The sequence below is a fragment of the Trichomycterus rosablanca genome, chromosome 9, assembly GCF_030014385.1.
Source record: "Trichomycterus rosablanca isolate fTriRos1 chromosome 9, fTriRos1.hap1, whole genome shotgun sequence".
In the NCBI taxonomy this organism is placed as follows: Eukaryota; Metazoa; Chordata; class Actinopteri; order Siluriformes; family Trichomycteridae; genus Trichomycterus; species Trichomycterus rosablanca.
Genome location: NC_085996.1, coordinates 32,530,175 through 32,557,814, shown reverse-complemented (window position 1 = coordinate 32,557,814; position 27,640 = coordinate 32,530,175). Strand labels below are relative to the sequence as shown.

General features: G+C 39.3%; 1 protein-coding gene across 4 annotated transcripts in view; it reads right to left on the bottom strand.

The window, feature by feature from the left end:
• plcb1l (phospholipase C beta 1-like) overlaps window positions 1-27,640 on the bottom strand; it is a 157,001-nt gene that overhangs the window by 31,764 nt on the left and 97,597 nt on the right. For all 4 annotated transcript variants that reach the window (XM_063002252.1, XM_063002253.1, XM_063002254.1 and 1 more), the window contains exons 10-25: window positions 24,664-24,810; window positions 19,142-19,299; window positions 17,130-17,212; window positions 16,530-16,614; window positions 13,651-13,825; window positions 10,593-10,655; window positions 9,867-9,934; window positions 8,729-8,825; window positions 8,495-8,579; window positions 8,291-8,415; window positions 7,244-7,398; window positions 5,468-5,632; window positions 4,252-4,351; window positions 3,958-4,062; window positions 3,422-3,537; window positions 608-743 (exon numbers count right to left, since the gene is read on the bottom strand). In XM_063002252.1, coding sequence (XP_062858322.1) covers window positions 608-743; window positions 3,422-3,537; window positions 3,958-4,062; window positions 4,252-4,351; window positions 5,468-5,632; window positions 7,244-7,398; window positions 8,291-8,415; window positions 8,495-8,579; window positions 8,729-8,825; window positions 9,867-9,934; window positions 10,593-10,655; window positions 13,651-13,825; window positions 16,530-16,614; window positions 17,130-17,212; window positions 19,142-19,299; window positions 24,664-24,810 — 1,863 coding nt within the window. The remainder of the gene's footprint in view (window positions 1-607; window positions 744-3,421; window positions 3,538-3,957; window positions 4,063-4,251; window positions 4,352-5,467; window positions 5,633-7,243; window positions 7,399-8,290; window positions 8,416-8,494; window positions 8,580-8,728; window positions 8,826-9,866; window positions 9,935-10,592; window positions 10,656-13,650; window positions 13,826-16,529; window positions 16,615-17,129; window positions 17,213-19,141; window positions 19,300-24,663; window positions 24,811-27,640) is intronic.

Genomic DNA, 27,640 nt, shown 5'->3' with positions numbered 1-27,640 from the left:
ATCTTTTCACCTGCACAAGGCGAGTTCATATGTGAATCAGCCTTGTGCACAGAGAGCCACACCCTGAACGCATTATTCCTCTACTCTGTGCAGACGCCATCAATCAGCCAGCAGAGGTCGTAATTGCATCAGTTATGAGGTCCCTATCCGGCTCCTTCCCTGAATAAACAACAGCCAAACGTTGTTCATATAGCTGCCCAGCCCTGCCGGATGGCAGAGCTAAGATTTGATACGATGTATTCGTAATCCCAGCTCTGGTGTGCGAGCGTATTTTACCGCTGCGCCACCTGAGCGGCCAGTCTATTATATTTTAATTTGTTTTATTACAAAAGAGTCTGTGACCTGTGTTCTGGCCCCCAACAAGAAAAGTTTTACTTCAGTTTGGACGCCCCTGCACTAAACATATGTAGATGAACATCTTCAACTGCTAAACATCTGTAAGGGTGTCAATAATTGACACATGTAGTTCTATGAGTGAATCTGGCCAGTAAACCGCTGACTGAATAGCTCTGTTAAATGTCAACATCATATAAAATAATATAACTTAATAAAAGTATAAACAGTATCAAACTCATGAGGAAGTGCAGGGTGTTTGTAAATGAATGACCTGTAGAGTGTGGAGGAGGGTGGATCACTGAGGGCGGTTTGGAAGTTATTAAAGGAGTTGAGGTCATTCCGTTCTCTGCTGGGGGGCGCTGGGCATCATTTTTTGGCTCTGACACGGGCTCCTTACATGTATCTATCTGCAAATGCAAACATACTCATCAACATTAAATATCTGATATAAGAGCATACAAAATGAAAGAAAAAATTGTGAACGTCAAGGTGATAGCTAACAAGCTTTAACAAATGTAATAATGTAAGATGTGTCCGTTAAATGTTATTCAGAAAAATACTAAGACTATAATACTTTGTAACTCGTTGGAATTATTGGTTGAATTGAGTTTATGAGTTTAAGCAGCAAATTACTGGAACTGTAATAAAGTGTGCCCGGGACCTGCTGCATTCTCTCTAAATGTGAGTAAAATACAGTGTTTGCTAACAACATGACTAGCTGATCTCTATATTTTAATTCTGGTGCTAGTTTAAGGCGGTTATGGCTCTTCTCTGAACAATTGGTAGGCACGGTGGCTAAGTGGGTAGCACTGTCGCCTCACAGCAAGAAGGTCCTGGGTTCGGTCCTGGGGGCGGTCAGGGTCCTTTCTGTGTGGAGTTTGCATGTTCTCCCCGTGGGTTTCCTCCGGGTGCTCCGGTTTCCTCCCACAGTCCAAAGTAATGCAAGTGAGGTGAATTGGAGATACAAAATTATCCAAAACTGTGTTTGATATGACCTTGTGAACTGATGAACCTTGTGTGATGAGTAACTACCATTTCTGTCATGAATGTAACCAAAGTGTAAAACATGACGGTAAAATCCTAATAAACAAACAAACTCTGAACAATTAATCCCCAAATTTGGTTCCTCATAGACTCCCCCAGCAAAGCCATGGCATCAGTGGGATTCAGACTTTCAATAAGATAGCAACATTTGACATCAGTAAAGGACTGGAACAAGTAACACTATGTTGATATGTGCAAGACTAAATGACTAAAACTGAACTGTGTGTGTGTGTGTGTGTGTGTGTTTTTTGTTTTTGCATGAACAGAACAATACTAAATCAATATAAAACAAGGAAACAACAGGTTTAAATACAAGTCTTAAAGTCTATAAGAATCTAAATACCTCTAGTGCTGTGTAGACTTTGTAGACGTAGCGCTGATATCCAACTCTGATCATGGCTAATGCTAAGACTGGTTCACTTTGTCCAAGTAAAACCTTCACTCTATCATCTCTTTATCTAAATGCCTGTTCAACTAATGAAGCTTATCCCTAACTACACAAAACAGTTTCCATAACATCAGCTTGGGCTAACTGTTAATTGCCTCTTTTAAAGCTGCATCAGCTTGATTGGTCAGGAGTGGAGGACTGGGAGAAGTCCCGTGAGTCAAGTCAATCAGCTCATGCTTCAGTGGAAGTCATATGATCATTTGGCAACTAGATATCTTAAAACATACACAAGCATAAGAATAACTTACACTTGCACATACAGAGATATATTCAAACAGTGGTTCTCAGTCTGCAAGCTTTCAAGCTACTCCTATACTCAGATTAGATACTTCATCACTCTCCAACTACAGATCATCTCCAACTTCCCTTTTTTTAGCTGGTGATAGAAAAGATTATGGCCTCACAGCGTCCGAATTTCGTAGTAGAAATAATTTAGGGGAGAGTGGGGACCATTGCAACACACTTTCTATTTTCTTCAGTTTCTCAGAGATTGTCTGTATTAGAAAGACAACATTTTAATACAGTAAATTCACCTACACCACTGTAACACACACTGATCAGCCATAACATTAAAACCACCTCCTTTCTACACTCACTGTCCATTTTATCAGCTCCACTTACCATATAGAAGCACTTTGCTTCTACAAGTTCTGCAATTACTGTAGTACATCTGTTTCTCTACATACTTTTTTAACCTGCTTTCACCCTGTTCTATAATGGTCAGGACCCCCACAGGACCACCACAGAGCAGGTATTATGTAGGTGGTGAATTATTCTCAGCACTGCAGTGACAATGACATGATGGTGGTGTGTTAGTGTGTATTGTTTTGGTACGAGTGGATCAGACACAGCAGCACTGCTGGAGTTTTTAAATACCGTATCCACTCACGGTCCACTCTATTAGACACTCCTACCTAGATGGTTCACCCTGTAGATGTAAAGTCAAATAAGATCACTCATCTATTGCTGCGGTGTCAGATGGTCATCTTCTAGACATTCATCAGTGGTCACAGGTCGCTGCCCACGGGGTGCTGTTGGCTGGATATTTTTGGTTGGTGGACTATTGTCAGTCCAGCAGTGACAGTCTTATCCACTCATACCAGCACAACACACATTAACACACCACCACCATGTCATTGTCACTGCAGTGGTCTAATGATGGGTTTGCATGAACAGCATGAAAGGGGGCTAACAAAGCATGCAGAGAAACAGATGGAGTACAGTCAGTAATTGTAGAACTACAAAGTGCTTTTATATGGTAAGTGGAGCTGATAAAATGGACAGTGAGTGTAGAAACAAGGAGGTGGTTATAATGTTATGGCTGATCAGTGTATATACATGTGATAATAAATTCCCACTCCCCCCTATATGAACCTTCTAAACCTTCTAGTCTGGCTTCTTTAAGCTGCACAGTATTAAGTCCACTATTTTAAGCAAGCTTTAGGATCACCCACTTTGGTTTTCTTAATATCCTTATCCTTATTTTTATTGGTTCCAGGGTTAAGCACACAATAATTGGTTGTGATCATTTTCAGTCATTTATTTTGCATAATACTTAATACTTAAATAAATGCATATTTACATAATACTGACCTCCTTGTTATTCAGTTCTTGTACTCCGTCTTCTTCTGTAAGAGCTGCAAGCTGACTGGCTCTTTGCTCCATCAGGTTAATGTAGCGAATAGGATTGGCGAGTGCCTCTATCACATCTAATAAGCCAACATAAAGACAAAAACATCAGGGGATTATAAATGAATTCTTAACAGTATTTGATACAATTTGGATAAAGCACTGATGTACTTTGCGTCTATAAATAAATAAAAAAATCTGCTCATTAACTGTAGGTGGCAGCACTCTGTATTACAAATAATGAAAAAGAGACCAGATCTGATACAGCACATCCCTCGCACTATACAGAACAAGTGAACATAATAAATGAATCAACAAACACAACACACTTAACAAAAATGGTAACTTACCAATTCCACATAAACACAAAATACACCATAAGTCACACCATAACAAAATAACTATTTACATAAATACTCCCTATGCTGACCGCTTGACACAATAAACAATATAATAATATATAACTAGCTATATAACTAGTGCAAGCTCTTAGCTTGTACCTGCGAATGTGTCAGGAACATAGTCTTTTACTTCAGTGTAGACAAAAACAGCAGGCAGTGTGAGTGGCTGGTTCTTTTCATTCCTCAGTCCAATGTAATGGTAACCTGAAGCAGAGTGAAGAGAAACAGACTGTTTATTACTGCTGTTCACTATTAATAACAACACTGAGCAGCACAAGCCTGTGAAAGACCCACTCAATGTCAGATTCTCCAAATAAAAGAAAGTTGTGGTATGTATAGTGCAGAACAAATGTAGCGTGACGGGTGTGAAGGGAAATAAACAGTGGCACTTGCCAGGTCGGATAGCGCTCACTGGAATGATGCACTGGCCGATAATTTTTCCGCTGTCTTCATACACAGCTATTCTTAAAGATGCAAGTGCAGGGAGAACAATCTGCAGGAAACAACCAGACATATCAAGCTGAAGTCAATTGTTTAGTTTTTAAGCACGTGTAAAGGACATGCAATCTTTTATTTAATATAATACTAATATAGTTACCTGGGACTGAATGATAAAATACAAAATTTCTAATCAAAAAAATTAAATTAACTAATGAATTAATAGATCAATTCAAGTCAAATGTTTTAAATAAGCTCAATAATTTACATTTACAGCATTTAACAGATGCTTTTATCCAAAGCGACTTACAATTGTGACCATATACAATCCATGCAATTGAGGGTTAAGAGTCCTGCTCAAGGGCCCAATAGTGGCAACCTGGCAGATGTGGGGATAGACCCAGCACCCTTCCGATTACAAGTTCAGTACATTAACCTCTGGGCTACAAATCAAATCCAATCAAAAACATACAACAGTTTTGTACATAGGGCGGCACGGTGGCTCAGTGGGTAGCACTGTCGCCTCACAGCAAGAAGGTCCTGGGTTTGATCCCCAGGCGGGGCGGTCCGGGTCCTTTCTGTGCGGAGTTTGCATGTTCTCCCCATGTCTGCATGAGTTTCCTCCGGGAGCTCCGGTTTCCTCCCACAGTCCAAAAACATGCAGTCAAGTTAATTGGAGACACTGAATTTCCCTATAGGTGAATGGATGTGTGTATGTGTGTCTGCCCTGCGATGGTCTGGCGCCCCGTCCAGGGTGTTACTGTGTGCCTTGCACCCATCGAAAAGCTGGGACAGGCTCCAGAGTTCATCCAGAGTTTTGTACATACATTTGGTGGTGTAGAAAGCTATAAAATACTTAATTATATAATTATAATCTAATTATAAATGACTTTAGCCAATGACTTCTCGGTGCCTCTACAATAAGGCTAATTTGCCTGCACACATTAAAAAAGTACATATTTTACCATGGTCTGGAGGAAAGCCCAAATTATATTGAGGGGACATTTCTTTAGATGGTCAGAACTAATAATCAAAAGATGGTACAACCTCTGTAACACTGTGTGTAAATGAATTCACTATATATACATATATATTTTATATTTATATAAATATAAGACACAGGCAGTTTTAACTTGTCAGGTCATCATGGAATGCAATAACTTTGACTAACCTTCTTAAAGACTATGGGCTCTTCATCCCACACAGGGTTGACAGCATTCCCAGGGGACGTCTTAGTTCGAAACGCTTTCCTTCTTGTGTCCACTGGAAGTCCAAACATGTCCACTTCCACGTATGTGCCAACTTTTTTATCAGACAGAAACTGTCCTGATATGATCTGTTGAACATTTTGTAAGACACAGTCAAACTTGTCTTGCTTGTGTTATTTTTTAAAAACAATTTGAACAGTTCTCTCACCATACTTATATTCTAGAGGTACAAAACACCAGTAACCCAATCATCAATCCAAAGGGACCATCACAGGACCTCCACTGACCAGACAACATTGGAATAGTGGACGATTCCTAGCACTGGTATGAGTGTATCAGATGCAGCAGTGTTGTCATGTTTTAAAACACTCTTTAAATTTACAGGTATTTTTATTAGGATCTCATATTCTTCTAGTTCTCATTGTAGATGTACAGTTAAGACTAAAATTATTTTTACTGTTTTCAGGCACAATGTTGGTGAATCTTCCTTTGTGATCACGGGTGTGATCCCAATAACACTGCTGTACCTGCTACACAAATACAATACATCACCATGTTATTACCATGTTAGTGTCAGCACTTTGCTGAAATCACTACATTGCTTGAATAACTGCAAACTGGCGGCCCCTTTTGATTGATAAAAAGCAACTTCTGTCCAAGGTTTTCATTAGAAAGAAGGTCCTGGGTTTGATTTTCAGGTGGAGCGGACCAGGTCATTTTTGTGTGGAGTTTGCATGTTCTCCCCATGCTTGTGTGGGTTTCCTGTGGGAGCTCCGGTTTCCTCCCACAGTCCAAAGACATGCAAGTGATGTAAATCAAAGATACAAAATTGTCCATGTCTGTATTTGACATAGAATTTGAACTGATGAATCTTGTGTAACCAGTAGGGATGTAATGATACACTCTATCCAAGATGCGATGCGATTCACGATACTGGGTTCAGTATCGATTTTTTTAAACAAAATTAAATTGTAGACAAATTATGACAAAGTTTCCTTTTATTATTTCTCTTTAAAAAATAAAATACTGTATTTGTGCTTATCTTTTATTTATGTAAATAATGAATGCCCTTTTATTTTTGAGGTAGGTACAAACTATGCAAAACAATGCTGCATATTTCCCTTTTTGTGTAAAAAAAAAACTGTAATGAAATAAATCCCACATTAAATAAATAAATGAATAATACAAATAAAGAAAGTATCCTCACATAAATAAATTTGGCTGGAAAATTCCGAACCTGTCAACCCTGTAGTGACGTCAGCCAGGCGAGGTGAATAGCACTAGTGCCCTCTCTGTTGTTTAAAGTGAATATCGATTCATTATACAGTTGAATCGTTACACATGTGAATCTTGTGGTGCATCGTTACATCCCTAGTAACCAGTGATCACCTGTCCTGTCATGAATGTAACCAAAGTGTGTAAAACATGACGTTAAATCCTAATGAAATAAGAAATAAATTTACTGCAACAATCTGTCATTAGCTAATGTTCAGTTTAATGCTAACAGGCATGACCTCCAACAACAATGCAGAGTCAGTATGCAATAAAGTGACTTCAAATATTAATTCCTGTGTAAAATTAAACTCTAAAACTCTAACATTTGTATAAATTGAGGAAAATACAAAACCAGGAAAGCAAGAAAAACAATCCCTAGTTTAAAAAACACTAGATTAAAATTAGAAAAAGAATAAAGCAAATCTTTTAACATCGCTGCTAAAAATTGGCATTACATGTGTTACCTTGACTGACAGTGTGTGCGCTACAATCCCATCCACTGTGCTCTCAGTAAACTGGTCAAAGTTTTTATCAGGCCTCCTCATAACCTCAGGCTTCAGTCTGTAACCACATTTTCCATTGTACTCAAACAATCCCTGGTTCAGCTGCATGGACAGATCTGTCAATCCCACCAGGAGACAAGAGAAAATGAATTACTGTCTGTTTCTTTCAAACACATTCTTACAGACTGTATAACGCAGTATTACATAACATAATACAGTGGTACCTTGTAACTCAACATCCCTTAAATTCAAAATCTTTGAAACAACACCCTTCGTCAAGAAATTTGTACCCTTAAACTCAACGTTTCCCTTAAACTCAACGTGTGTGCGACTGCTGCTTTGTTTAGCGCTTGGCTTATGTGGTGCGGTCATCAAAGTACGAATACCAGACGAATCTGCATTTCTGTGGAAGACCCATCAAAACTCTGAAAGCTCCACATGTATCTGTGTATCTGGATTTTCCTCACTGTTTCACTTTTAAACTTGTGTTATAGCTCTGGGTCATGAGAAATTGAGAGAATCAGCTTTTCCGAGAGAGTCTAAAACGCTTATCATGAAAAAAGGCTTAATGTGAATTAATGTATTAAAAGAATGACATAGAAACACCAACACTAGCCGGTTTTATTGTATTTTTTTAATTGTATTTTTAACTGTTTTTAATTGTATTTCAGTATTTTTATATTACACTTGTGTTAGTTTTAGTGTATAAGTTTCAAAAACAACCCCATTATTTTACATTTGCATAAAATATAAGCAGCTCCATGGGACCATGGAACGCATTAACAGGTTTTCCATACATCATTAAGGGAAAAAAATACCTTAAAACTCAATGCCACTCCCAGAACCAATTGAGGTTGATTTTCAAGGTACCACTGTAAGTAAACACTGATGCTGCAGGTATAAGCAGGTTTCGCTTTAAATATAACAATGATTTAAACACCAAACTGATTTTGTGTTCAGGTCGTGGTTAAACATGGACCACAAGCTGAACCTGCAGATGTTCTATACCTATCGTCTGGAAGTTCAGAGCCACAAGCTGACAGCCAGAGTTCCAGAAGACCTGAGGCATGTAATTTGACGAGTCCACTCTAGTGCCTTTAGGGTAAATTCGGCTCATTTGAAGTTTGTTATATCTTTGTGGATTTAGTTAAGAAATACTAACAAGCAGGTGTTTAATAAACTGTCATTGTATCAAAGCTGATGAAAGGATACTCTACAAATTCCACTGGGGACTTTGTTAGATGCTCCAGAGCCTTGGTCTCCACAAATGATGACATGTAAAAACTTCGGTTTAACTCTGTAAAATAAGACAAGGTAGATAAGTATGTAATAAAAATTTAGTTTTATTTATACAGTATATTGTCTTTAAACTTTGTTAAACACTTTAATTAAGACACTGAAATTGTTTTTTAATATTAACCATTATAATGAATTTTATTGACTTACTTTTTGCTAACTCGAAGGAGTGGAACTTGACAGGCTGGACATAGTTGACAAGGTTGGACATCTCCTCCGTGGCAAATGCTTCACTTCCAGCTGTCCCCTTTAAAAAGCATATAATTAACAACAATTACAGTTTGCAGTTATTGATAACACTTAATTTACCTTCCAACAGGACGGTATCATTCATTAACCTATCAACCCAATGCCGCTCAGGTGGCGCAGCGGTAAAGTACGTGGTTTCAAATACATCGTATCAAATCTCAGCTCTGCCTTCCGACTGGGCTGGGCGGCAACATAAACTACAATTGGCTGTTCTTCAGGGTTAGGGGTAAAAAAGTCAGATCATAGGTCCTCATAACTGGTGCAACTGCGACCCCTGCTGGCTGACTGATGGCGCCTGCACAGGGCTGAGGAATAACGCTGATGGGGTGTGTCCCTCCGTACACAGTGCCTGTCGGTGTATGAACTCGACTCGTGCAGGTGAAAAATGCAGTCTGCACTGACTGTACTTGCCAGAGGGGGCGTATGTCAGTTGAGAGGCGTCCTCAGTCAGCGGTGAAGGGTTGAATCAGTATAGAGGACGCATTCAGGGTAATTGGACACGACTAGATTAGGGGAGAAAATTGGGGGAAAAAGGTGGGAAAAATTATTTTAAAAAAAGAAAACTAAAAAAAAAACCTGTCAACCCATGTGCACTAAGAAAAGTATATAAAGACATCCTTCCGACTTTGCAACAACAGTTTTGGGAATGCACTTTCCGGTTCCAGCATCACTCTGCCTCTGTGCACAAAGCCAGATTAAGGAGTTGAGTTTAAGGAGTTTGGTTTAAAGAAACTCCAGTGACCGGCACAGAGCCCTGACTTCAACCACACTGAGCAATTCTGGATGAACTGGAACATCAATTGAGGCTTTCCTGGCCAATATCAGTGACCAGTCAAACAAATGCTTTCGACTAAATGGGCACAAATTCCCACAGACAAAGTTCAAAGTCTTGTGAGAGGCTTTGTCCGAAAAGGTCAGATCACAAAGAGGTCACTTTATATTAATAGCATTTGTTTTTGAAATAAGAGGTCCAACAAGCTCATGGTCAGTTGTCCAAATACTTTTGGCTATATAGTGCATGTAGGAATAGACTGTGTACCTCATCAATGGACTTTTTAGACTCGTCATCGTCATCATCCTCATCCTCGCTGTCTGCTTCAACATCACCTGAGAAATTACAGTACCAGTGTAGAATTTAGGCTTATTGCTACCAGATGTATAAAATTAATTATATAAAATAAATTATATGCTTCCAGCTTTGTGCAGTAGTTTGGGGAAGGCCCTTCATCTTTTATTAATGTCTTATAATAAATAATAAATAATGCACTTGATAAAAATAGTGTACATTTGTTTTAACAGTATGAACTTGCCCTTTAGTTCCCCCATAGGTATATTTAATGCTCTGCTATAACAATTTAATAAGTTATGAGTCCAATTTCTGAAGCAAACCCTTTACTACTCAAGTGTCCTGCACAAACTGCTGATGTAAATCCCATCCAACACTTTTTGGATTAATTGGAACGCAGACAGCAAGGCAGGTTTTCATCCAACATCAATGCTCACTCACTCCTAGCACTGAGTAAAATTGCCACAGTCATGTTCTAAATTCTAGTGTACAGTCTTCTAAATGAATGGAGGCTGTTACAGCAGTAAAGAACAGTTATAGTTAACAGCAGTTAAAGCCTATTGACTTGGAATAAGATAATAACAAGCTCACTTAAATGTGATGTACCACTGATCATGTTAAGTAATTTTACATTCTGTACTTTTATAGAAAAATATCGATATATAAATATGTAGTAGTGAATATATAATTCAGGTTTACCAACGTCCTTCCTTCCTTCAGAGTTGGGCTGACTGGAATCTGGTTGTTCCAGATTAGTGGAGCCTGTAAAGAGATGCAGACTTAGTTTTCTACAAACATCGTCCTTACAACACTAACACATTCACATTCAGAACATTTAGACTCTCTTTGCTTACCATCACCAGTGTGCACAGAAGGTCTGAAACTTAAATACCTGAACTGTCATAAAATCAATAATTGCAATAACATTACATCAAGCTATTAAATGTAATGAAGAAAAAAAAAACTAAACAACAATCTACACAATTACATTATTAGTTAAACTATTTAAGGTAAAACAATCAGATTACAATAATCTACTGTATTATACTGCATTAACTCCAACACAAGCTTTGTTTCCTTACAAGTCTTATTAGTACATGAAATAATTATGTAAGGTTTACAAATGTTTTATTAAGACCCCATGTAGATGCCCTTTAAATTAATTTGTTACAATTAAATTTCGCTCAGCTTGTATCTTGGCAAGAGTATGTGCATCGTTTGTCATATTTATTATGAATAACAAAACACATCTTGTTTCAAGTGTTTTGTTGCATAGCAAAGACTGTACTAGTGTTGCTATCTGTGTTCTTGTCCTTTGGGGGAACAAGTGCTGCAGCCATCTGGGCACAGGCTGCATAAAAACCATCTATTTTACTACTAATCTTCTATTTTAATACCAATATTCTATTTTAATACTAATCTTCTATTTTAATACTTTTTTAAATACTATTTTATGTTTTTAAAGTAGGATGTCCAGCAAGGTCATGGTCAGGTGTCCAAATACTTTTGGCCATATAGTGTAGCTTTAACCAAGTGCCCTTATTGGACTTGATTATTGATTATTTGCACAATTACATATTGAGTTAAATGCATATTCATTTAGTTTTTAATAATTGCATTTCTGTTTTTACAGTGGATCTGGCAACTAAATTTAAATTTACTCTTTTAAATGTAAATTAATCCTAACTAACTAAAAACTTTGTAAGTTCATGTTTAAGAGATTAAGTGTGGAGACAACTGTAAACCAGATTTTAACGCAAATGTACATAATAATAATGATAATAATAATAATAATAATAATAATAATAATAATAACACTATCATCACTTTTACATGCCAGTGTATATGTCTGTATAAATAAGTTATAAGTTGTATGTTTGATATCTTTGGGTGGACAATATTCTAAAATGTTAATAAATTAAAAATAGTGATGCTCTGCCAAAATCTATTGGTGAGATACAGTATATATTTGTTGCATATACGCTACAAATTAAAAATCTTTTTTTTAATTTTTTTTTTTTACTATTTTTATGTGTATTCAGTGGCTTTAACAAACAACATTTTTTTCCACAGAGAAAAAAAATCATGCAATGAAAGGTTTTAATGTAAAAAATAAATAAATAAAAAAGTCTGCAACACGGGTATCTCAGAGGACGAGGAACTGAACTATTGGTTGCTGGTTTAAACTCCACCACTGCCACAGCTGCTTCTGTTGGGCACCTGTGCATGGCCCTTACCTCTCAGTAGCTTGCATTGTAATCTGTCACAGCTACTAAATTGCTTTGGATTAAAGCATGTGCTAAATACTATAAATGTAAAGTGTGCTTACAATTACTTTATTAACAGTTGAATTAATAAGATGGTAGTTGACAATTACATTTAAATAAAATGTCTAAAGTTATTAAATAAGGATTTTGTAGCTACTGTATTTGATAACGTTCATAATTTTAAATATGTGTTGGAGGTGATCAGCCAGCAGAGGGCGATGATAGACTGAGCAAGAAGATGACAAAGTCTGCGGCACTGCTAATGTTGTGGGATTACGTTAGAACGCTGACTCTGAAACTATCGACCGTACCGACCGTTATCATTCCAGCCCTGAGGATAAGCAGCACAAAGCAAACAGTGTTTACCTTAAAAAATAGCAACTGTAGTGCATTTTATAACCATGTCTTTAAAAAAAAGTCTTTGATGTGGGCTACACTGATGAGCCCAAACATTAGTGCCATGTGTGCATGTCACCATCAAGATATATTACATGTTGAACTGACACTTAGTGTGTTAAATGCAGTAGATATGATTATGTGTAAAGACTTGACATTAATAAGAGTCTAATCAACAAGGCACAGACGTCTGAGTTTAAGTATTTCTAAATCAGCAGTGTGCTCCTTGACTTCTATAAAAGTTTAGTAATTGTTTTACATTTACCACTAATTCAGAATACAAGACTGTAATACCACCAGCATAAATAAGTAACCTGTTTACTAACATTCTTAGTTAATTAAGGAAATTAAGCAATTATCCAACATTATGGGTGTTTTACATCTGTACTTTTGTACCTGACCGGAGATTGGTTTGTTTGGCCATGTACTGTTTAAAGCCTAGATACAGTGCTGATTATCTTAGGTCTGCAGGAATCTGGTAACTTGTAAGCTTGGCCAAAGAATCATATTACTTTCTATTTTAAGTTTCACACTTGCAAGGAATGGGACGCCGTGATTAGCTGATAAATCAGTCATAGGTGCCTTTTTTACAATCTTGTTTTTACATATGAAGCGATGAAAGACGATTAACTACAACTAATTATGAAATTTACAAAAATCTGACAACTAGTCCAATTTTTTGTTTTGTTGATTTTCAGAAGACATTTCGTCAACACTTTAAAGCACAACATTAAAACACACTTTAGTGCACTATGTCAATTTGCTGAATATACAAACTGAATGTGCTATGTTAATTTTAGCAAATAAACAGTAATTGTACATTAAAACGTGCAAAAGTTTCTTATAAAGTTGTCAACTTATTTCCACTAAGATAAGCAACATAATGTGTAATTTGGCTGGTGTCCAATGCTATGATAATGCCCTCCCCTAAAAGAAGCCAAAAAAACAGACCCCAATGTTCAGACAAAGTGTAAAAAATCAGAAAAATTAAACCATTTCGATATAGAGGGAAAAATAGAAGCTTTTAAAAATATCTTAATATTTTAAATCATGTTTCCACAATTTTAGTACAGAGAACAAAAAAGCCTACATACCTGCACTGGGAGAGGACGGCTCACATCCACTGGATGTATCACTACAGGTGTTGGAGGTTTGCTCACAGAGCTTCTTTTTCGTACTGCCTTCTTCTTTTTGGGAATTCTTCTTGTTCTTGATAAGAATTTTACCCTTGAGGTCCATGGGGCTGGGCAGACAAATTCCAGTTTCCAGCTAAACAGAGAAACACAAAAGTATGTTAATAACCAGATACAAGAATTCTTCATACTGTAACTGCATAATGAGTTTGTAATAATGAATTACTGTTTATACAAGCGAAGTAAGCATTGCCTGGACTTCCTTTGTATTCATCATGCATTCATTATATATACACTGATCAGCCATAACATTAAAACCACCTCCTTGTTTCTACACACATTGTCCATTTTATTGGCTTCACTTACGATATAAAAGCACTTTGTAGTTCTACAATTACTGACTGTAGTCCATCTGTTTCTCTGCATGCTTTGTTAGCCCCCTTTCATGCTGTTCTTCAATGGTCAGGACCCCCACAGGACCACCACAGAGCAGGTATTATTTAGGTGGTGGATTATTCTCAGCACTGCAGTGACACTGACATGGTGGTGGTGTGTTAGTGTGTGTTGTACTGGTATGAGTGGATAAGACACAGCAGCGCTGCTGGAGTTTTTAAACACCTCACTGTCACTGCTGGACTGAATAGTCCACCAACCAAAAACATCCAGCCAACAGCGGCCCGTGGTCAGCGTCCTGTGGCCCATGATGAAGATCTAAAAGATGACCGACTCAAACAGCAGGAATAGATGAGCGATCGTCTCTGACTTTACATCTACAAGGTGAACCAACTAGGTAGGAGTGTCTAATAGAGTGGACAGTGAGCGGACATGGTATTTAAAAACTCCAGCAGCGCTGCTGTGTCTGATCCAGTCATACCAGCACAACACACACTAACACACCACCACCATGTCAGTGTCACTGCAGTGCTGAGAATGATCCACCACCTAAATAATACCTGCTCTGTGGTGGTCTTGATCATTGAAGAACAGGGTGAAAGCAGGCTAAAAAGTATGTAGAGAAATAGATGAACTACAGTCAGTAATTGTAGAACTACAAAGTGCTTCTATATGGTAAGTGGAGCTGATAAAATGGACAGTGAGTGAAGAAACAAGGAGGTGGTTTTAATGTTATGGCTGATCGGTGTATAAATGAGAACTTCATAAACATCCCACCACTGTTGACCCAGGTTAAAGCCCTGAGACAAAATTTGTTATAAAACATCATCACACGGTAGAAAATAGTATTGGTAATATTTTTTGTGATCTTCAGGTACTTTTTTGTTGCTTTTAAAAACAAGCATTTTTAGATGTATAGATAATAGAATATACTGTACATATATATGAGTTCTGAGTATATATTAAACACGGCTCTTTCCGTTTCACTCTTGGGAAAGAGGAGATAACTCGGAAATAAAACCCAGTTAGCCTTTCACAGTTGGACAGTTGGCCAGGCTCTCGTAGATGAAGCTAACTTCACACGGTCTCCCACACAAAGGACAAAAGGACACCGCAGCCAAAAACCAGGCCATTCCTACCATAATAAATCTACTGACTCAATGCATATATATAACCACATCATTCACAACCTCAAAGGCACTTACAAAATAAAGTAAAAGAGCGGGATGAAAGAGGGAAAGTGGTTACGTAAGGACGAGTGACAGGGGTCCAACGAGTTCCTTCACAGGAGGACAAAGCTTGCTTTTGACTAGTAACTATGACAACTGGGCAGAGGGCAGATAAAGGTTTGCCAAGTACTAGCATTTAGATTAGTTGGTGGCAGATTTCCACTGAATGTGCTTTAAGTGCCCGGCTCTGCAATTTGATATACGAGGGTTGATATATATGGTGCATTCTATAGAGCATATGATTGGTGTCAGAGGAAAAGGGACTGGAGAAAAACATGTAATTTAGAGGCAAAAAAGTGGTATGGTGTGTGAGAAAATGTGACTCTATATAAATCTATATAAAAACCATACATGTAAATCTATATAAAAACCATACATTTTGTGTCCAATGGCTGTCTATTTTCAAGTCTCAATATTTTTAAAATATGCAACTAAAATGACTTTAGACTTGTATGTTTTCTGGTAACACTGCAGTGCCAAGGATTAAAACCTTTAAATGGTTAGTTGAAGAAAAAAAGAGTTTAAAAGTTTACAGCAGTAACATAGGTTTTAATGCTTCCTGCAACTGTTCTTTTTCTGTGACAAGCTGACTGGATACATATTTGTCAAAAATCCAGTTTTTTATGGGTCTTCTAAGGGTCTGTACGGTGGCCCGCTGAGTCACAACACAATAACATTTACAAAACAAAAAAAAAGCTGACAACGCAAATACATAAAGGAGAATGCAGATAATCACCATCACAATATTTTCACATTGTTTATAATATTCTCTGTGCAATAACTTCTTAAAATATGTGCAATACCTTCCGTACCTTGTGCAATACTTCTTAACAAATGTGCAATTATTTGGTTAACTTTCCTTAAAAAGACTGTTTATATTTTTGTAATTTTTTTACATATTCTTACTTTTCTACTTTTTAATATATGTGTAAATATGTGTAAACACTTTGTATTGTTTTTATTTTTATATTCTTGAAAGCTGCTGTAACACTGTAAATTTCCCCCCGTGGGATAATAAAAGGCTATCTTATCTTATCACAAAAACATTAATGTCTGACATAAATACAGCAATTTACATGTGTATGTAAACTTTATCTGACTTTATCTGTATTAGGGCTTTATGCACATACATACAAAAAAAAACATTCGAAAAGCACCTTTAGATAAAACTTTACTTAATTGACAATAGGACGGTGCATACAGCTGATCTGAACTCACCGGGTATTTCTCCAGTGGTTCTATGAGCAGAGCATCTCCAAATATTGATCTGCAATACTCAGCCATCTTAGCCTGCTGCTTGGGACTGAAGGGCAAGACAAACACAAAAAAAAATCAACCCAATGGACAAACCATACACATTATCTTGCTTTTTTCTTTATAAGAAAGTCTCAGTGTCTCAAATCTCAGTGTCTTGAGTTGGCAAAACTGCATTCTGTGAGTAATGTTTCCGTCCTGTATGATAACCAAGCCATATTTCATATACTGTCTATGCAGGACAACACTGATCAGCAGAAGTGGTCTGTTTAAGCCTCATAATAGCCATACTATTTACTTGAGTTTAATCTGTATACAGCAATGTTTTCATCAGAACACAACCAATAACTGTGCATCATTTTTATCAATGCCGCCCATGCTGTTTGCTTGGTCTAATATCAGTGTCTTTAATTTATTAACTAATATCTTGTTTCTAAACTTGCATTTTCTTTTAAGTTTAAAATATTTCACTAGCTCAATGGCTGAACATTTTACTTCATACATCTAGCTCTTCAAAGCACATAATTTTATGAAGTCAGTAGTATCAGTGATGCTTTGACTTACGAATCCACATGATTCTCAAATGACAGGATGACGGGGAAAGGGGACGTCTTGAAGGCGCTCTCAGCAATGGCCTCAATCACTTCCTGAAAAGACAAGCCCAAATGCACAGCCGTAATGGAGAAGCTTTAAAGGACATCAGGGGCCATCACAGACTTCATGCGGCTGAGATGAATGCTGATTAGGGAATGTGAGAAATATCTAACGCCACTCCAGATGGAGATGGAATCCTATTAGCAGTCAATCCAAGTCTCGAGAGCCATGTCATCACAGATTGGTAACGTGCAAGATTAGGCTCACTGCAAAGCCATGACCTAATGAAACACTGCAAAGAAACTGCCAGTGTTTATTTTCAAATCCATCGCTTTTGCACTTATGCCGAGCTTACAACATTTTCCCATCTGTCCTGGCTCTCCCCTTCGCCACTCAATTTTCTGATCTTGTTCCCTTGTTCTGCTCAATAAAGCCCTAAATTTGTTTGGCTCTGCTTAGTTAACTTTTGTATTTTAGCTGAATATGTGCCCGGGGAACCTGGGTTTACCTGTCGCTTCAAGTTACTGTGAGAATTTGCACATTTCTTCTTTTTAATGCTGGTGTGGTTTTTCTTTGGGCACTCTGGTTTCCTCCCACCTCCCAAAAACATGCAGAGTGAGGATTGGATGCTCTAAATTACCCCACGTGTAATTGGATAAATACACAAGTACGTGATGCTTTTTTTTTCTTTATGCATTTTCTCCCTTTTAGTGCGTCCAATTGCCCCATTGCATCACGCCATTGCAACCTCTCCACCAATGCCGATCTCTGCTCTGATTGAGGAGAATGAAGCTAACCCACACCCCCTCCGACACGTGGGTAGCATGCTGTATGTATCTTATCACCTGCACTTTGACGAGTGCAGTGCAGCCTAGCTGCGTGTATGGAGGGACACACCCTGAGAGCACTCTTTTTCTCATCTCTGTGCAGGCGCCATCAATCAGCCAGCAGAGGTCATAATTGCACCAGTAATGAGAGAGAGAGACCCTATCTGGCTTAGTCCCACCCATATCTGAACAACAGGCCAATCGTTGTTCATGTGGCCGCTCAGCCTCAGCCGGCCGATGTATTCGAGATCCCAGCTCTGGTCCCAGCGTGTGTTTTTACCGCTGCGCCACCTGAGCGGCCCTGTATGTGATGCTTTTCAATGGGTAGACACCCTGTTCAGTGTTCAATGGCCTATGAAATACTATACTATAATATTAAATATGAGGCTTCTTCAAAAAGTTTTTGCACTTTTAAAAACTCTATTAATTAAGAATTTTAAAAACAAATGACATCACTTTTCTACATAGTCACCTTCCGATCCGAGTGTAGTACCAACTTTTTAATGCCAACAGCAAAAAATGTTTTGTTTGAGCGTGTAGAAACTGCTTCAGAGCTGCTTTTACATCATCATCATGATGAAAATCTTCTTCCCCTTGAAGCTTCTTTGAGCGTCCAAAAAGGTGGAAATCAGATGCTGCTAAATCCGGACTATAAGCTCTCTCAGACAACCCATTACTATTCCTCCCACCCCAGGGGCGTAACTACCATGAGGGCAGGTGCACTGGGGCCCACGGCGGGAGAAGGCCCTCCACGACATGAACTCAACCCCCCACCGCACTGCCCCCCCATTGGCTGCGCTCGCCAGGTCATTATTATTATATTACAATATTGTAGCGGCGAAATGTGAGTGACATTCAGCTCAGCCAATCAGAATGCAGCACCTGGTTTACATATGTGCGTTCGGATGTTCTGCAGTTAGTTTTGTATATTATACCGAAATATAAAAGTGCGGAAACTTTTTGAAAATCCCTCATCTTATACAGTACTATAATATAATACTGTATTACATAGCATATAATTTATTTATATATATATACACACACACACACATTCACACTCTTTCCCTAGTGCCAGCATACCAGGGTGTACCCTTCTGTCACCTCCCTGACTCCCACTGATCTGTCCTCTGCACCCATGCTGATGTGTTAATTTACCTTAAAGGAGATCTCGGTGGTCATGGTGAAACCATGGGTGATGATTGGTTCCTCCTCTGCTGTGCGGCCCTTCCAGCAGTCCAGCTCTATACAGCGGCAGCCTGAAAGCAGCACCTGCTTGTACATCTCCACCGAAGAGTTCCCTGCCAGCTGGCCTGCTGCTCAGAAAACACACACACTCAGAACGTAGCAGAGCCGCCATCAGAGGCCAAAAGTATGTGAAAGAATAAACATTGTGTACATAACTGTGTGGTGAACAGCTCATCCCAAACCCTGAGTTAAAGGTTGGTCACTGATTTGCAGTATTTTGGGAAGGATTCCCACTAGATTTTGGAGGACATGTGAACATTAGTTTTTATTCCATCCCCTGTGTGCAGGGCAACAAGTTCTGCCACATCAAACTTCACAAACTACAGCATTCCAGATCATGCTCTATAGTCCACTGGTTATGGACTTTATATCACATGCCCATGGTGATCTTAGACTTTTGTGTGGATGCTCGGTTATAAATATACATTCCTACTTTCTAATACCAGCTCTTGAAGTGATCATGGCTGTTCTAACAGGGCTGAAATTTAGGCGGCATCCTGTGATGGATCATCGTTAAATGTCTTCAGTGTTGGCCGCTCAGGTGGCACAGTGGTAAAAACACACGCTGGAACCAGAGCTGGTATCTTGAATACATCGTATCGAATCTCAGCTCTGCCTTGCCGGCTAAGTCTGAGCGGCCACATGAACAACGATTGGCCTGTTGTTCATATAGGGTCTCTCTCTCTCTCTCATGACTGGTGCAATTACGACCTCTGCTGGCTGATTGATGGTGCCTGCACAGAGATAAGAAAAAGAGTGCTCTTAGGGTGTGTCCCTCCATACACGCAGCTAGGCTGCACTGCACTCGTCAAAGTGCAGGTGATAAGCTGCATACGGCATGCTGCCCACGTGTCGGAGCTTCGTTCTCCTCAATCAGAGCAGAGATCGGCATTGGTGGAGAGGAAGCATGATGCTTGGGGCAATTGGACACGCGAAAAAGGAAGAAAAAGGCGAGAAAATGCATAAAGACAATATATACAGTGTATCACAAAAGTGAGTACACCCCTCACATTTCTGCAGATATTTAAGTATATCTTTTCATGGGACAACACTGACAAAATGACACTTTGACACAATGAAAAGTAGTCTGTGTGCAGCTTATATAACAGTGTAAATTTATTCTTCCCTCAAAATAACTCAATATACAGCCATTAATGTCTAAACCACCGGCAACAAAAGTGAGTACACCCCTTAGTGAAAGTTCCTGAAGTGTCAATATTTTGTGTGGCCACCATTATTTCTTAGAACTGCCTTAACTCTCCTGGGCATGGAGTTTACCAGAGCTTCACAGGTTGCCACTGGAATGCTTTTCCACTCCTCCATGACGACATCACGGAGCTGGCGGATATTCGAGACTTTGCGCTCCTCCACCTTCCGCTTGAGGATGCCCCAAAGATGTTCTATTGGGTTTAGGTCTGGAGACATGCTTGGCCAGTCCATCACCTTTACCCTCAGCCTCTTCAATAAAGCAGTGGTCGTCTTAGAGGTGTGTTTGGGGTCATTATCATGCTGGAACACTGCCCTGCGACCCAGTTTCCGGAGGGAGGGGATCATGCTCTGCTTCAGTATTTCACAGTACATATTGGAGTTTGTGTGTCCCTCAATGAAATGTAACTCCCCAACACCTGCTGCACTCATGCAGCCCCAGACCATGGCATTCCCACCACCATGCTTGACTGTAGGCATGACACACTTATCTTTGTACTCCTCACCTGATTGCCGCCACACATGCTTGAGACCATCTGAACTAAACAAATTAATCTTGGTCTCATCAGACCATAGGACATGGTTCCAGTAATCCATGTCCTTTGTTGACATGTCTTCAGCAAACTGTTTGTGGGCTTTCTTGTGTAGAGACTTCAGAAGAGGCTTCCTTCTGGGGTGACAGCCATGCAGACCAATTTGATGTAGTGTGCGGCGTATGGTCTGAGCACTGACAGGCTGACCCCCCACCTTTTCAATCTCTGCAGCAATGCTGACAGCACTCCTGCGCCTATCTTTCAAAGACAGCAGTTGGATGTGACGCTGAGCACGTGCACTCAGCTTCTTTGGACGACCAACGCGAGGTCTGTTCTGAGTGGACCCTGCTCTTTTAAAACGCTGGATGATCTTGGCCACTGTGCTGCAGCTCAGTTTCAGGGTGTTGGCATCTTCTTGTAGCCTTGGCCATCTTCATGTAGCGCAACAATTCGTCTTTTAAGATCCTCAGAGAGTTCTTTGCCATGAGGTGCCATGTTGGAACTTTCAGTGACCAGTATGAGAGAGTGTGAGAGCTGTACTACTAAATTGAACACACCTGCTCCCTATGCACACCTGAGACCTAGTAACACTAACAAATCACATGACATTTTGGAGGGGAAATGACAAGCAGTGCTCAATTTGGACATTTAGGGGTGTAGTCTCTTAGGGGTGTACTCACTTTTGTTGCCGGTGGTTTAGACATTAATGGCTGTATATTGAGTTATTTTGAGGGAAGAATAAATTTACACTGTTATATAAGCTGCACACAGACTACTTTTCATTGTGTCAAAGTGTCATTTTGTCAGTGTTGTCCCATGAAAAGATATACTTAAATATCTGCAGAAATGTGAGGGGTGTACTCACTTTTGTGATACACTGTATATATATATATATTAGTGTCATGTTTTACACACTTTGGTTACATTCATGACAGGATTTATCATACATTCATCACTGATTACACAAGATTCATCCATTTAAGTTTAATGGCAAACACAGTCATGGACAAATTTGTTTGTTGTTTTGTTTATTATGATTTTCCCGTCATGTTTTACACTTTGGTTACATTCATGACAGGAACGATAGTTACTCATTACACAAGGTTCATCAGTTCACAAGGTTATATCGAACACAGTCATGGACAATTTAGTATCTCCAATTCACCTCACTTGCATATCTTTGGACTGTGGGAGGAAACCGGAGCACCCGGAGAAAACCCGCGGACACGGGGAGAACATGCAAACTCCACACAGAAAGGAACTGAAGCGCCCCACCTGGGGATCAAATCCAGGACCTTCTTGCAGTGAGGCAACAGTGCTACCCACTTAGACACCGTGCTGCCCAGACAACTTATATCTAGAATTCACCTCACTTGCACGTCTTTGGACTGTGGGAGGAAAGCCACAGTGCTGCCCCTTGAAGGAGTGTCAACATTCATTGAGAGTATTACGAGTATTATCTTTACACTAATAAACCTGACTAACTCACTTTGTATTTATTATTCATTTGATATTACAATTTGTGTGCATATTGTTTCATTTCTACTTAATATGAAATATGAAAATAAGAAAACAAAACCCATTAGGAAATGACTTTTCTATTTTTTTATGACATTATTCTGTTGCCTATCCTGTATGAGAAAATGTCAATATTCTGATATGTTTTGGATTGTCTTAAAACATTGTGATTTTATTATTCCCACCGCATATTATTCTCACACTCACTCACACACACACACTCACTCACACACACACACACACACACACACACACACACACACACGCACACACTAAGCAATCTCAGTATTCTTGGTAAAACAGTAATGGGGTGGGCTCTAACTGTATTACCATCATTTGCAAAGCAATTATTTGCCTATTAGAATTGTAATGCTGCAGCACAATCAGAATCATTGGAGACAATTCAGTGGTAATTTTTTTTAGACAAAATCCTTTTAGTATTTTCAGGAAATGCATTTTTCTCTTTTTTCACTTCCAATTACCAGAGAAGTCATATCTTATAATGCAAAGTTTCCTAACAATTGACTGGATTTGCCCAACTTTACAACGAATGCCTTGATCTGGAAATAGAAGAGTTCATTAGAACATCCAGAATTATTTAATAGAACAGTTCATCAGAACAAGCAATTAACATTTTTTTTGTTATTTTCCACACAAAAATATTTAACTTTGCAGGAAACATCTGGGAGAGTAAAGTGAACTTGTGCAGTTAGGTATATATCCTGGACATTTACCATGTTTCACAGCCCAGTGTAAATTATATACCCAAAAGTATGTGGAAACTTGACCATAAGTGTAGTACACATCCTACTCCAAAACCATGGATGTTAATATGGAGTTCATTCATATATTCATTCATTCATTTTCTTATCCGCTTATTCAATTAGGGTCGCCTGGGTGCTGAAGCCTATCCCAGCTTTCCACTGGGCACAAGGCACACAGTAACACCCTGGATGGGACGCCAGTCCATCGCAGGGCAGACACACATACACACACACACACACACACCCATTTACTTATAGGGAAATTCAGTGTCTCCAATTAACCTGACTGCATGTTTTTGGACTGTGGAAGGAAACCGGAGCTCCCGGAGGAAACCCACACAGACACGGGGAGAACATGCAAACTCCGCACAGAAAGGACCTGGACTGCACCGCCTGGGGATCAAACCCGGGACCTTCTTGCTGTGAGGCGACAGTGCTACCCACTAAGCCACTGTGCCACCCTTAATATGGAGTTGCCTCCACTAATTTAAAAATGTGGGTATGTGTGCATATTCAGTCAAAAGAGCATTTGTAACCTCAGACATGGCTGTGGTCTTGGTTTTGTGCCGGCCACTGAACGAGGCACAGTCATGCTAGAACAGGATAGGGCCTTTCTCAAATTTGGCCAAAAACATGGACTTGTATATTTTACATACCTGTTAGCAATGGATGTCTGCAACAAGTGCACTTAATAATTATAAAGTGTCTACATACTTTTTTTTAATTCTTTTTATGCATTTTACCCCTTTTCTCCCAATTTAGGGTAGCCAATCTGCTGCTGGGGACCCCAGGCATCCAAGGAGGGTGTATATTTGCCTGACACACACTCCTTCTGACGTGTTCGCAGTCAACCAATCTCTTCTTATTCTCCCATACTTCAGTGGATTTGCACGAGAAGTCAGCTTCACGTACGGGCAAACAAGGTCCTTACACAGCATTCATCACCCCACCCCTTAGTCCGGTCTTTCCCACCCAGCAGAGTGGAAGCCAACCCTAGCCAATTATGCCTGCTAGAGGGTGCCCAGCCGACCGGTAGCAGAGCCAAGAGATCTCTAGAAAAGCAGTTTTCAGTTTTCACTGCTTTTATTTCCAAAACACCTTGGTCTTATTGTCTCCTATCACCCATTGGTGGGAGCAGAATCTCGTTGGAGAAAAAAAAGTTAATTACAATCATTTCTGAGCAGTGTAGTTAAATCCTTCCGCCTCCGCTGGTCCGTGAAAATATAGCTTATATGAAACCAGTCCGTTGTGCAAAAAAGGTTAGGGACCACTGTGCTAGCCGATTATCCTACTGTGCCACCTAGGCGCCCGTGTCTACATACTTACAAACATGAATTTTCATGATTACTGAGAAACAAATGAGCAGTCTGACTGAATTAAGTATTTTTGTGGCACTGCCTGGTTAACTAACCTGTGAGGTAGGTGTTATGGGAGGAGTTAATAAAATAGTGCGACATTGGAAATGTCATGTCTTCACTCTGATCCAGCTTCTCTGGGGGTATGATGCTATTTTCCTCACCAAATAGATATCTCGCAAAGCCTTCCACAGAGATCTGACCTGAAGGGGAAAGAAAAAATAAAAAAAGAATACAATTTAATTTATACTGGTACACAATGGTGATTCTGTAATTAAATAAGCAGGGATTAGATTTTTTGGCACTGGACCATATTTAAATGAATATGAAATAAAACAGTGCAAAAATAAAATAGTGCACAATGTTTACTTTGATTTATAACTTTTAAAGTGAATGATTGATCAGTATAAAAGAATTACAGCCCATGATTTAAAGTCCAAAGAGACCATTAAAGGTAAAGTCAGTAATTTGGCTAAAGTGAGCTGGAGCAAACAGTATCATCAATCAATGATTCTTACAAACTGCTTCATCCTTTAAAGTCGCAACAGTTCTTGTACCTACTGGAAAGCCTAAGTGCAAGGCAGATATACTCCCCTGACAGGGCACCAATTCACAATCCATGGCAGGGCACAACGTACTCACCTATAAACCACTCAATTCCAGGAAAAATTTACAGGAGCCAGTCCACAGGGTATTCTGCATGTTTTGGGAAGTTGTAGGAAATGAGACTATTCTTCTGATGTAGCTCACACAGATATGCACAAAAATCCAATATTATTTACAGACAATTACCAAAGGCAAGGATCAAATCCAGGTCCTGTAGACCTATGTAACTGTGCAGCACCTACTCTTCACCTGTATTACTGATGAAAGTACTACGGCTCTGTGAAAGCTATATCGAGAGTTAAGATCCAATTAAATGTAACCTGTCTGTGTAATTTCTCTCTATAGCTGTGCAGGATTTTAAAAAAAAACTTTCTAAAACACCTTCTTGCTCCGAATAGACAGATGTGGGTGTTTACATGGGTTTACATGTCTCCTGAGAGCAAAGTCTTTTTTTCTTTTGAAAATTTTACAGCTGTTTCTACACTCCCTGTCCATTTCATCAGCTCCACTTACCATATAGAAGCACTTTGTAGTTCTACAATTATTGACTGTAGTCCATCTGTTTCTCTGCATACTTTTTTTAGCCTGCTTTCACCCAGGCTAAAAAGGCTAATTTCTTCAATGGTCAGGACCTCCACAGGACCACCACAGAGTAGGTATTATTTGGGTGGTGGATCATTCTCAGCACTGCAGTGACACTGACATAGTGGTGGTGTGTTAGTGTGTGTTGTGCTGGTATGAGTGGATCAGACACAGCAGCGCTGCTGGAGTTTTTAAAATACCGCATCCACTCACTGTCCACTCTATTAGACACTCCTACCTAGTCAGAGATGATGGCTCATCTATTGCTGCTGTTTGAGTTGGTCATCTTTTAGACCTTCATCAGTGGTCACAGGACGCTGCCCACGGGGCGCTGTTGGCTGGATATTTTTGGTTGATGGACTATTCTCAGTCCAGCAGTGACAGTGAGGTGTTTAAAAACTCCAGCAGTGCTGCTGTGTCTTGTCCACCCATACCAGCACAACACACACTAACACACCACCACCATGTCACTGTTACTGCAGTGCTGAGAATCATCCACCACCTAAATAATACCTGCTCTGTGGTGGTCCTGTGGGGGTCCTGACCATTGAAGAACAGGGTGTAAGGGGGCTAACAAAGCATGCTGAGAAACAGATGGACTACAGTCAGTAATCGTAGAACTACAAAGTGCTTATATATGGTAAGTGGAGCTGAAAATGGACAGTGAGTTTAGAAACAAGGAGGTGGTTTTAATGTTATGGCTGATATATATATATATATATATATAGAAGCTAACTTCAGCTACTTTCTGAGTTTTGCCTGAAATTATAGTTAACTAACGACCCCCCAAACTGTTGTTTTTACTAATTGGGAGGGTCTGAGGGTACCTTCTACCCCCAAAAACTCCAAAAATGGATTAAGCAACACCAACAGATTCATTTTAAACTGTACTATGTAGATCCAAAGAGTGTGGTTCTACTGAATAAAAACAATAATAGACAATTTCCTGTAGCTAGAAGGAATTTAGCCCAAGTTATCCATCAATTAGTGTGATGGCCAGCGACATCCAAGGCTTGCAAAAAAATGTAGGTGTCTCATCTCCTAATAAGTGAGTGCTGATAAGAAAGACAGCTCATTTTTCCCTTTCTTCATTTTCTCCAGGTACAGTTCCGGTCTGCTGAAGATCTCTCAGTCCCTCTGGCCACTTTACAGTAATTAATCCTGTCATGCCCTCAGAAGACTTCTACAGCATAATTAACAGTAATTTCCTCTGACATCTGAACATTTCACACTAATGAGGCAATAAAGAGCAGCTTCGTCTCAGCAGGACAATAACTTTACAACCTGTTGAGAGCAGATTCTGTGGTTCTCTCTCTCTGGCATAAAAGATTGAGGACTAAAGAAATATAAACAGAATTCAGTTGACTAATGTAGTAATAAAGACTAGTAAAGGTGTAAAAACAGAAAAAACAATGCCCTCTTTTAAACTGCTCTGGTTGTTATATATTCATTAAACCTCATGCTTTTAGATCATTAAACAAACCATAAACAAAACACTGATAGAGTGTAATGAGCCCATCTGCCTAAGCGACCGACAGGGGGTGCATGCCTCAGAATTATGCCCACCTGCCATGCCATTATGGCCAGCAGGAAGCTGATGGAGCTGGGGAAATTGCATGATTAAAGGAAATGCCACTGTCAGTCATCTGCACCTGCATGGCTCCATGCTGGCCACAAAAGCATGGCACGTGGGCATGGAAACAAAACACAACAAATTACACAACAAAACACTTTTTTAAATAGAAAAAGTAATTGCACATTTAGTCAGTGAAATAGTTTGCCATATTCAGCCAGTCCTCTAAGGTACAAAACCAACTAATCTCTGTGCTTACCAAAATCAAGCAG